Genomic DNA, 12,400 nt, shown 5'->3' with positions numbered 1-12,400 from the left:
AAATTGTAAATCACAAATTCTAGAAACTATTGGGCTGATAGGTAATGGATAATAAGTGTTCCACAAAGAAGTAACAGAGTGACTTCCAGATATCTAGGAGGAGGCCAGGGCACCACTAACAGAGCTCAAGGCCAAAATGTTTCAATAGTAAGAAAGAACAATAGGAAAATGGATAGCTTTGCATTTCAACACACCAACAATTATTTTATCTAATTCATTTACTGAGTGGCTATTAAATAAAACACAAGTTCATTTCATAAGTTGAAAACTTTACAGTTGGAAATTCTTTTTCTGCCCTCACCAAAGGAAACAAAATAATCAAGATAAAGGATTAAGAAAAACTGCAGTTTATTGAACACCTATGTGCCAGACATGCTAAACTTAAGAAAACCTCTAGAAACAAATTGGTCATTGTTCATACTGTTTCACTTTCAGATTCAACTTGCCCAAAAGAACTACATATTGAAGAGGACAATTTTTGAGGCAAAGGAATACACTAACTATTAAAACATCAGGCTTAAACAAAATAAGGGAGAAAGGAGGTGTTCTTATCACAGAAGATCAAAACCAGAGCTTCCCATACCCCTGAAGTGCTGTAAAAGGGTTCTAGATGTGTAAGATAATTATCCCCTCAGCTCACGGGGACCTCATCCCATGAGCAGCCTACTCTTGTTATATTCCATGATGCCTCAGAGATGATAATTTTCTACATGTGCTACAATGTGAAATGCTGAGAAGCACTTTGGTTTAGATCAAAGCCAGTAGTTCCTGAATAAGTGCTAGAATGGTTCCATTAAGAATAATCTTGGGCCCGGGTGCAGTGGTTCATACTTGTAATCTCAGCACTTTGGGAGGTCAAGGCAGGTGGATCACCTGAGGTCAGGAGTTCGAAACCAGCCTTGCCAACGTGGTGAAACCCTGTCTCTACTAAAAATACAAAAATTAGCCAGGTGCAGTGCGTGGGCCTATAGTCCCAGCTATTTGGGAGACTGAGGCAGGAGAACTGCCTGAACCTGGGAAGCAGAGGTTGCAGTGAGCCGAGATCGCACCACTGCACTCCAGCCTGGGCAACAGGGCGAGACTCCGTCTCAAAAAAAAGAAAAAATAAAAAAGAATAATCTTGGCTGGGTGCAGCGGCTCATGCCTGTAATCCCAAGTGGCTCATGCCTGTAATCCCAGCACTTCGGCAGGTTGAGGTGGGCAGATTGCTTGAGCCCACGAAATTGGGACCAGCCTGGGCAACACAGTAGAAACCCCACCTCTATGAAAAATGCCAAAAATTACCCAGGCATGGTAGCGCACTCCTGTATTCCCAGATACCCGGGAGGCTGCAGTGGGAGGATCACCTGAGCCCAGAAGGTAGAGGCTGCAGTGAGCTGTGATCACACTACTGCACTCTAGCCCGGGCAACAGAGTAAGATACTGTCTCACACACACAAAAAGAGAAATGATCTGAGAAGTGTTAAAAATATGGATTCTTGAGTTCTACTTGCATACAATCTAATTCAGAAGATCTGCAGAGAAGCCTAGAAATGTGTATTTTAACCAAATACACAGACAATTCCAATGAGCAATCAAATCTGAAAAACACAGGCCTAAATTATTCATACAAAGCCTAAAATATCATTATTCAATTTAGGGAAAATATTAAAATCAGTCAACAAAACTGGCTAATCCAGTAACACAATTATAAAATAGAAGAAATTATTGTGATCTTTCGAGAAGTGCAGGTTGTTTTTGCTGCCTATTCTTAATTTACTAGTAAAACTTTCCACATCTTTTACAGAAAAAAATAAACTATCATGGTCACAATGTGGATCAGCTTGTTAGTGTAAAGATGAGATGTGGATTGGGAAGTCACCAGTACAGAAACTTATATTAAGAGGAGGACAAGACTGAAGGAAAGCGAGCATGTGGTTTACTGAACAGATAAACAAATAGGAGGCTAGCCAAAAACTATGCAGAATACAGCAAAAGCAAATCACAAACCAAAGAAAAGAGAGAGTGGTCAGCAAATCAATAGGTGGTTAATCAACTTCTTAAAACTTTAGGTTTACCATATTCTGTGTTGAGGCCCCATAATTTCACTTTATTAGCTTCATACTGGGCTTTCTTCTTTAACCGACAAGCTCTGTGAAAGGAAGGAGCAGTTAGTTCACTTTCTTTTTCTTAATTTTATTATTTTTAATTATGGAGAAGGGGTCTATGTTGCCCAAGCTACTCTCCAACTCCTAGCTGCAAGTGATCTTCCCTTTTTGGCCTCCTAAAGTGCTGGGATTATAGGCATGAGGCACCATGCCCAGCTGCTTTCTTAAGTGAATATTCATCTTTCATTTTCTAATAGCAATCCAAAACCGCTGCCTACTGACGTTTATCAAATAACTGAGTTACCAGAAGACACAACATAATCATTTATGCAAATTGATTTTTTAAAATTTAGCACACATTTAAAAATAAAGCTATATCAGCACACACCTATTAAAGTGGCTAAAAAAAAAAAAAAAAAACAAAAACTGATAATACCAAAAGTTGTACAGAATGTGAAGCAAGTGGAACCCTCATGTGTTGCTAGCAGGAATGTAAAACAGTACATACAGCTACTTTGGAAAATAGTTTGGCAGTTTCTTAAAAACATACATGCTTGGATATTTATCTAAGAGAAATGGAAATATATTCACACAAACATTTGTAAGTGAACGTTGATGGTGGTTTTATTCATAATTGCCAAAAACTGGAGGCAACCCAAATGCCCTTCAACTGGTGAATGGATAAACTGTAGTATATCCCCACCCAAAGGAATACAACTCAGCAACCAAAAGGAACAAATTATTACTCCAGGCAACAATATGGATGAATCTCAAATGTGTCATGTTGAGTGAAAGAATACAGATTCAGCTGGGCGCAGTGGCTCACGCCTGTAATCCCAGCACTTTGGGAGGCCTGGGCAACATGGTGAAACACCATCTCTACAAAAAAATACAAAAATTAGCTGGGCATGGTGGGTCACATCTATAATCCCAGCTACTTAGGGGGCTGAGGCGGGAAGATCCCTTGAGCCCTGGAGGCAGAGGTTGCAGTGAGCTGAGATCAGGCCACTGCCTGTGTGACAGAGTGAGACCCTGTCTCAAAAAAAAAAGGAAGACAGGTTCAATCAAAGGCTGCATACATACAGTATATTCCATGTACATGACATTCTGGAAAAGGCAAAACTATGGAGACAGAAAATAGATCAGTAGTTTTGAGGGGCGATGGGTGCAAGAAGGGGTTTGCTTTTACAAAGAGACATAAGGAAACTTTTTAAGATGATGAAAATGTTCAATATCTTGATTGTGGTGGTGGTTGTATGATTGGATATGTTTGTCAAAACTCATAAAAGTATACATTAAAAGGTATACATTTTACTGTAAGTTATAGCTCAATAACTCTGACTTACTAAAAAAGCAAACAAAAAATAAAGCTATAAAAAAATTTTTTATTGTTATACGACAACATAATGTACCAGAGTCCATTCATCTCTCCCCTCTTAAAAACTTTTTCCATAAAACAAAAATATCGTCTTCTACTTTCAAAAGAAAAATTGTAATATTCTCATTGTAGTATTTATAAAAGAAAAATACAATTTCTTTGTTGTCCTTCTATAAAAACTCACTTAGGGCCTAACCTCACCTCCTAAACTTTCTTCACATGAGTGAACATTATTAGCATTTACCTGGAAGCCAGCTTATTTTTTTCCTTCCTTGACCTTGGTCGGGCTGTTAAGGGAAGCTCACTGACTGGAGTCAGGTCACTAATCACCTTATTCAGTTTCCGAAGTTCATTGCCTATCTGGAGGAGTTTTTTAGGATTTGGAGTCAGGTCTTCTACATCAGTTCTCCGTGACTTCTTTACTGCATATTTTCCTATGAACATTTTAAAAGAAGTTTAAGTTAGATCACTTTAATTAACAGGAGACACATTTTTCACGGCCACATTTTTAACGACTTCCCACCACTACCTTTTCTTCTCAGAAGTCTTGGCATGTTTAACAATCTGTCCTAGAAGAGCTGGCCTCCTCTCCTTCCCATCTTGTGGCTGCAGGAAATGGGGGTGATATGGCAGAGTTCTAACTTTTTCCAAGTTCTTCCCTACCCTAGGCTTCTAGTCCCAGCATGACAGATTCTTCATTATTTGCATGGCATACTAAGCATCTCAAATCTCAGGATGAGTATGAGTTCAACTAAACACCAAAATCAGGACTAAGGTATAATATATAGTCAGAAGAGAGCTTGGAGATTTTACCCAAACCAAGATGTTTCTGATGCTATGTCTGAAAATTGTCAGACATACACATTTTTGTATTGAACTTGAAAATCCAACAAGTAAGCATAACCTTGTTTAAAAGCTCTTCTTTTGTTGCTTTGATAAATAACATTATAGAAGATTCAAGGGGTCTTGGTCTATCACTCCAGGCAAAAAGGATGGCTCTGTCCTCTGAACTCCTACAACTTTCCTAGTACTCATGTGCTACTTGGGATTACTGACTGGACTTAATGTTTCATTTCTAGTAGAAAACTTATCTGAAGGCAAAAACTTGGTAATTATTTACTGAGCGACAATATAGTAGACCTGGTTGCTAGTGGAAAAGGAAAATGAGGCACAAACATACATCAGATGAATTCTTGTCCCCAAAAATCCTTAGCAACTCACATCTGTACAATGAGTGAATAACCTGTTTACTGACCATCACACTTACTAGTAGTTCCCCTCCCCACTTTTTTCAGTAAAGACTTTGTATTAATTTTTTTTATTCAGAGCAGAAGAACTAGAAACTATGGATTTAAAAATAACATTTGTGTAGAATAAATTCTACTTAATCACAGCTTCCTGAGTTCACAATAAAAAATATGACCTATCTAAGACTGTCATTTTTAAAATTTTTTTAGAGACAGGGTCTCACTCTATCGCCCAGGATGGAGTGCAGTGGCATAATCACAATTCATTGCAGACTCTAACTCCTGGACTCAAGTGATCCTCCCGTCTCAGCCTCCCAAAGTGCTAGGATTACAAGCATGAGCTGCAGCACACGGCCTGACCTACCTAAGATTATAAACTTCTGATTCCTACTACAGGTATTCAACTCTTCTCTACTACTCCTTTTCTCCATAACCATCCTCCCCTTTCTTTTCTTTCCTTGCCCTTTTATCCCCATTACCATTTGAATTCCAGTCCCCCCATTTACATCTGGGGATTAGACAAGAATGCAAGAGAGCCCGTTCACTTTCTCCTCAACCCTTCTGGTTATACCAACTGTGACAGGTCAGAAACCAGCAGCCTCCTGGTCATTTCCTGGATGGGGTAGGTAGATTAAGAAGGGACTAGAAATGAAATAATGTTTACACAGTCCTTCCTGTCCGCTTAAGTGAGGACTCAACACTGGTAAAAGCTATTTGTGAGTGATGAAGAGTAGTCATGCAAACGTAGCAGCTCTACAGTCCCCATCTCCAGTTTGCTAGGAAGGGTTGAATGCCTAGGTACACGGAGTAAGCATTATGGATTAGTAGCTCAACTTAATTAAAGTGACACTAAATATCTGACTGCAATCCCCTCTTACCATGATGTAAGCCATTTTTCTGATACATATTACTTGGCAAAGTATCTCGGTTCCACTCAGATGGTCTCAGCATCCTCTCTTGCTGTGATGGTGTAAGTTGTTCACTATACTCCCAGAAGTATCTTCTTTTACCTCTCTTCCGTGAAGATATTGAAGTCACCTCCTTCAGGTCTTCTACAGAATCATTTTCATAGCCTTAAAAAAAAGGTCCCGCAATTTTTAAGCTCCATAAATTTCAATAAATCAATCAGAACAAACGAAAAGATCCCTTCTATTTGTAACTTGGTATATTTCCTTGCATCTGAAAACATCATTGGCATGTCAAAGATAATAAACCAGGTCTATAAGAGAACTTTTAATATGTAAATCTCTAACTCATAAAACATTCCAAGATTAATAAACATAGATAACTACACTGTTCATCTTCCTTGGGTTTCTCTTTAGTTTTTATAAGTTAGTATATGATACTATTTTTATTATCTTCAAACAGGATTAAGAGAACAATTACAGGATAGCTATAGGAATATCAAAAGTACCATCAGATAATGGTACTTAGATACATAAACTATGACTTTTAAATGTCTTCCTTCTAATATTTATGTATCTCAAACATCTCAGACAGAAAGCTATGTATACTTCTTTTTTTTTTTTTTTTTTTTATTTTAAAAAAATTTTTTTGTAGGCCAGGTGTGGTGGCTCACACCTGTAATCCCAGCACTTTGGGAGGCTGAGATAGGTAGATCACTTGAGGTCAGGAGTTTGAGACCAACCTGGCCAACATGGCAAAACCCTGTCTCTACTAAAAAATACAAAAATTAGCCAGGGTGTGGTGGTGCACATCTGCAGTCCCAGCTACTCGGGAGGCACAGGCACAAGAATCACTTGAACCCCAGGAGGTGGAGGTTGCAGTGAGCCGAGATTGTGCCACAGCACTCCAGCCTGGGCAACAGAATGAGACTCTGACTCTGTCTCCAAAAAAAAAAAAAAAAATTTTTGTAGAGACAGAGGTCTCACTATGTTGCCAGGCTGGTCTCAAACTCCTGGGTTCACAAGCAGTCCTGTGGCCTCAGCCTCTGAAAGTGCTGGGATTACAGGCATGAGCCACCATGCCTAGCCCAGCTGTATACATTTCTATGATGGTGTTCTACTGGGCAGAATTCTATGTGGCAGCATTAGTTTTCTTCCTACCTGTCACCCTACTTCTTTTGGAAAAGTATAAAAGATGACAGTTCTCACACTGGCTATCAGATAAAAAACTTATATGCCTATTCTAGTTAATATTTTATTGAAAGCTATTTGTATTAACGTCACTGTTTAAGAAGGGGGGATTTTCCTAATAGGAAGTTTCAGAAAATACTTAATTCTGAGTTGCTAAAACTGTTGGTCAGACCCAGTATTGAATGACCTATAAATCTAAAATACCCTCAGAGAATGGCCACCTCTGATGTACTCCAGATCATTAATGCTAGGTACATGAACAAGACGGAATGGGCTGTGCAAAGAATGTATACAATCCAAACCTAAGGTAACCAGGAAAACTTGGGCAGCATTGGCCATAAGTAAAATGGTCATTTTTCCTTCCTGAAAACATAAGAAGGTGATGATATGTTTGCTTTGAGGAACTAAGTTTTCTCCAGACAAAGAATGAATCATGAGCATGCTTCCATTTATATACTATTCTGGAAAAGGCAAAACTATATGGACACAGTGGTTGCCAGGGATTGGCAGTAGAGGAAAGGGATGAATATAAGGGGCCGGGTGCGGTGGCTCACGCCTGTAATCCCAGGACTTTTGGAGGCCAAGGTGGGCGGATCACCTGAGATCAGAAGTTCGAGACCAGCCTGGCCCACATGGCGAAACCTCATCTCTACTAAAAATACAAAAATTAGCTGGGCATGGTGGTGGGTGCCAGTAATCCCCGCTACTCGGGAAGCTGAGGCAGGAGAATCGCTTGAATACGGGAGGCAGAGGTTGCAGTGAGCCAAGATCGTGCCATTGCACTACAGCCTGGACAACAAGAGCAAAACTCCATCTCAATAAAATAAAATAAAATAAAAGAGGGAATTTTGGGGGGTGATCAAACTATTCGGTATTAGTGGTGGTTACATGATTACATGATTTGTCAAAACTCGTAGAAGTGTACACTGTAAGAGGGGTGAATTTTACTGTGTGAAAATTATACCACAATAAACATGACTTTAAAAAAAAGAATCAATTTGGAAAGCAGAATGATTTCTGAGCAACAGTTAAGACGAGCTTTTGTAGCACTGCTGGTATTAACAGCATTTTATTAGTGCACATGTGGTAGTTTAAAACAAAACAGCAAGCAGTGTGATGGTGACCCTTAGGCTCTTCTTTTTTTTTTTGAGATGGAGTCTTGCTCCGTCGCCCAGGCTGGAGTGCAGTGGCATGATCTTGGCTCACTGCAAGCTCCGCCTCCCAGGTTCACACCATTCTCCTGCCTCAACTTCCTGAGTAGCTGGGACTACAGGCGCCCACCACCACGCCTGGCTAATTTTTTCTATTTTTTAGTAGAGACGGGGTTTCACCGTGTTAGCCAGGATGGTTTCGACCTCCTGACCTCATGATCCACCCGCCTCGGCCTCCCAAAGCACTGGGATTACAGGTGTGAGCCACTGCACCTGGCCCCTTAGGCTCTTCTTAAAAAATGACGCACAAGTTGAGTGACACAATCATTTCTAGAAGTCTATTTTTAAAAAACTATATTAGAATAAAGCAACGGCTTTGGCCTATTTATTTGTGCTTATGTTTCTCTTCAAATTATAGGATTTATTTTGTTCTAGTTATCAACCTAGTTTTGGAAAAGATGCAAGGGCCGTATGTTGCCAACAGAAATGGCCTTTAAAAAGGCCCTTGTGGCCAGACACGGTGGCTCATGCCTGTAATCCCAGCACTTTGGGAGGCCGAGGTGGGCAGATCACGAGGTCAGGAGATCGAGACTATCCTGGCTCACACGATGAAACCCCATCTCTACTAAAAATACAAAAAAAATAAATAAAAAGGCCCTCATGGCCAGGCATGGTGGCTCACGCCTGTAATCCCAGCACTTTGGGAGGCTGAGGTGGGTGGATCACATGAGGTCAGGAATTCAAGACCAGCCTGTCCAACATGGCTAAACCATCTCTACTAAAAATACAAAAATCAGCTGGGCGTGGTGGCGCACACCTGTAATCCCAGCTACTCAGGAGGCTGAGGCAGGAGAAGACTTGAACCCGGGAGGTGAAGTGCAGTGAGACGAGATCATACCACTGCACTCCAACCTGGGCAACAACAGCAAGATTCTGTCTCAATAAATAAATAAATAATAAAAAGGCCCTTGTTACACTAGGTAAGCAAAAATTACTGGCTCACAAGATTACCCTAGTTTGACTGTGAACACCTCAACACAGGCAGATGCACCAACCAAAACACTCCCACCTTCCTATCAATGTCAGTAATTGGGTGTTCCACACTTAAGCCTATCCCAGCCCAAAGCATAAGGGAAAAAATTTTATATACAGCTTCCTCAGCTGTGTGTGTACACATACACACACACACACACACAAATATATATACACATACCATCCTCCTGGATACTTTATTTGATATACTCCCTTAGATAGTAACTACCTTTGCCTCTCTGCGGGGCCCTGGATCTCTGGCAAATCACTGTCCCTAGTTAGGAAGGAGGTTGTTAGCTCCATTCATACAAACTAAAATGCTCATGGAGACTTGACATGATTTGGCACAGCTGGGACTAAGTCAGGCCCCACAACTCAAAGTGTCTCAGGGCTTCCCACTTTTCTTGTGCCTAATTAAATGATCTGAATAGATTTTTTCCTGCATATATTTCATGTTAAGTTTAAAGAATCATGAAGATTTTTTTTATTTCTTTTGTCCCACCCAAATTAGTTACTAGTTTTATTACCTATAGGTGTCCAACCTTTTTCCCAGAAGTATTTAAAAGCCATCAGTTTTCTTTGACTTAATATAATAACATTTTCTAATAGCATACACCATAAATTCACCATCACAAACATACACACACATTCTCTCTCTCTCTCTCTCTCTCTCTGAATTTGTTGCCTAAAGCCATCCATCTTTCTTGGGACTGTGACTTGCTCTGTCACCCAGGCTGGAATGCAGCAGCGTGATCACAACTCACTGCAGCCTTGACGTCCTGGGCTCAAGCAATCCTCCCACCTCAGCCTCCTGAGTAGCTAGGGCTACAGGCACACACCACTACACAGGGCTAATTTCTGTATTTTTTGTAGAGACAGGAGTCTCCCTATGTTGCCCAGGGTGGTCTCGAACTCGGGCTCAAGCAATCTTCCCATTTCAGCCTCCCAAAGTGCTGAGATTACAGGCATGAATTACCATGCCCAGCCACCATCCACCTTTCAATACAGAGACTACCAATGATCAAACAGAATGAAAAAAATTATGCCCCAAGATCACTGGTCTTGAATTTAGGGTCATTAAATATTTCTCAAACTAGGTTCTGAAGAACACTGTTACCGTAAGATATGGTTTTACCCGAAGTGAATTCTGTAGTCAGGTAAGTTTTAAAATCTCTCATCCTGCATATCTCTCTTGCCAAATCACAGTACACATAGACATGTTAAAAGACTAAGAAATCATAACAGTAAATAAACCCACTTAACACTAAGCTCCATGAAGATAAAGATGTCTACTTTTTTCATCTCTGTGTAGCCAATACCTAATATACACAGTGCCTGCCACAAAAGTAGGCACTCAAAATTTTTAAAACAAATCCATGATTTTGTTTAATGCAACATTTCCCATTAAGGCCTTTCCCTTTTCTTTTCATGTGATAGATCATCATACTGATCTAACTCATTCCTATCTGACATGATTACCAAAAAAAGTAACAAATACCACATTTACTGCCTAAAATTTCAATCACATATCTCTGGTTAGTACAGACTACTGTCAATAAGCTGGTAAAGTCAACTGTGAAAATGTTTAGTGAAAATTACAAAATAAATTCTCATTCTGGGAGCCCATTCTTAGCCTTACAATCGTGTAATTTCATGACCCCAAACAGTTGTAGCCTGTCCACAGAAAAAGCTCTATTAAAATTTGGGAGCCAATCCAGAAAAGAGACTAAAACTCCATTTTGCACCTTTCCTGAAACTTTGTAGGCTCATAAACTGTTGTAGCCAAGTGCCAAGAAACAGCATCAAGGGAGCTAGTCATCACAAAAGGGCCTCTGTAAACTGTCAGCTATAAATTAAACCAATCAATCCACCCTAAACTAGCACTGAAGAAACTATAGCTATCCTTACTCTTTTGCTACAAAGAATTTCTTCCTGTTTCTCACCAGTAACTCACTTTTGCATCTTTAAAGTCACTTGTTTAGCTCTTCTAGGAAAAGGAGAAAATTTTACTAGCAAATGTGAATAAAGCCCAAATAATACCACAAAATTAACACAATTTTGTGGTGAAAGCATGCTGCTCATTAACATTTGTGAGAACTGTCCAAATAATATTAACCAAAAGGGTTTTACTTCAAGTCAACTGAAAGTGCACGAATTAAATGCCATCCACAAATTTGGGATAATTGCCAAATAGGTCCAAGAAGAGAACTTGACCCTGCCAAATGCCAGCTAATGTATAAAGCCACTGTCCTGTTATGTAAGAGCAACATGCTAACAAATAAGGCTTCTCCTACAAGGGTCAAGGGAAGAAAATGTGACATGTTACTAGTTCTGCCTCCCTGTGAGAGTCAAAGGGATGAGAAAATAAAAATGGCGATCAATTAACCATGTGATCTCCCTTCACAGACCTCCTTATCTCTCAACACATCCAGAGGGAATGAAGTCAAGAGATCAAGGATGAATTCAGAGTGGAGTTAAAGGTCAAAGAAAAGTATGGCCCCAAGCTCCAAAATGGTTCCCATGGACCCAAGCTAGCCCCAGCAGAACCTGGTTACAGGCCTACCCCAGCACCAAGCCAGCAGCTGCAGACCTAGGCTCAGGGCCCACCCATCCCTGGAGTCCTGGACTCCAGGCTCACATCCACAGTCCTAGTTGACAGGCCTGCCCCAAGAGACCCCCATGCCACGCTGGTGCCTGTGGAGTCAGGACCAAGTCCACTCCCACAGATACAGGTGCCAGGTAAGCTCTCGTGGATTCAGACTCAAAGCCCACCCCACTGCTGGGTCAGCTCCTATGGACCCAGGTTTCAGACTGACCCCAAATGATCCAGGCTCCAGGCCTGCTTCCACAGTTCCAGGCACCAGGATGACCTCTACAGACCCAAGCCTCAGGCCCACCTGCCTGCTGACTCCAGCAATAGGCCAGCCTACCCAAGGACTCCAGGAGCAAACTTGCCTCAGAGCCCTTCAGCAAGCCCACCCAGAACCTCTAGATGACCTGACAAGTGAAGGGCTTTCCTTGGCAAAGCCAGTCTATAAAGACTGGAAGAGGAGCCCACATGTTTAAATGTATAGACACGAATTCAAAGCCACAAGGATGACAAATAATCAGGGACAAATGACACTAGCAAAGGAAGAAAAGTAAGCACCAGCAACTGATCCAAAATAATGCAGATCTATGAACTTCCTAACAAAGAATTCACAATAATTGTATTAAAGAAGCTCAGTGAGCAACAAGAGAACATAGACAACTAAATGCAATCTAGAGCTGAAGAACACAAGGACTAAACTGAAAAATTCCATAGGGCAATTCAACAGAAGACTTGATCAAACAGAAGAAAGAAGCAGTGAGCTCCAAGACAGGTCATTTGAAATTATCCAGTTAGAGGAACAAAAAGAAACAGGAATGA

At 40.6% G+C, this 12,400-nt stretch overlaps 1 protein-coding gene across 12 annotated transcripts in view; it reads right to left on the bottom strand.

Annotated features, from left to right (window-relative positions):
- Window positions 1-12,400, bottom strand: part of CREBRF (CREB3 regulatory factor) — an 80,718-nt gene that overhangs the window by 23,134 nt on the left and 45,184 nt on the right. For all 12 annotated transcript variants that reach the window (XM_063724403.1, XM_054556242.1, XM_024246983.2 and 9 more), the window contains 3 exons: window positions 5,591-5,785; window positions 3,710-3,899; window positions 2,058-2,131 (listed from right to left, as the gene is read on the bottom strand). In XM_063724403.1, the coding sequence (XP_063580473.1) occupies window positions 2,058-2,131; window positions 3,710-3,899; window positions 5,591-5,785 (459 nt within the window). The remainder of the gene's footprint in view (window positions 1-2,057; window positions 2,132-3,709; window positions 3,900-5,590; window positions 5,786-12,400) is intronic.

The sequence above is a fragment of the Pongo abelii genome, chromosome 4, assembly GCF_028885655.2.
Source record: "Pongo abelii isolate AG06213 chromosome 4, NHGRI_mPonAbe1-v2.0_pri, whole genome shotgun sequence".
Taxonomy (NCBI): Eukaryota; Metazoa; Chordata; class Mammalia; order Primates; family Hominidae; genus Pongo; species Pongo abelii.
Note: the sequence above shows the minus strand (reverse complement) of the source record. Positions and strands in the feature narration are given on the sequence as shown.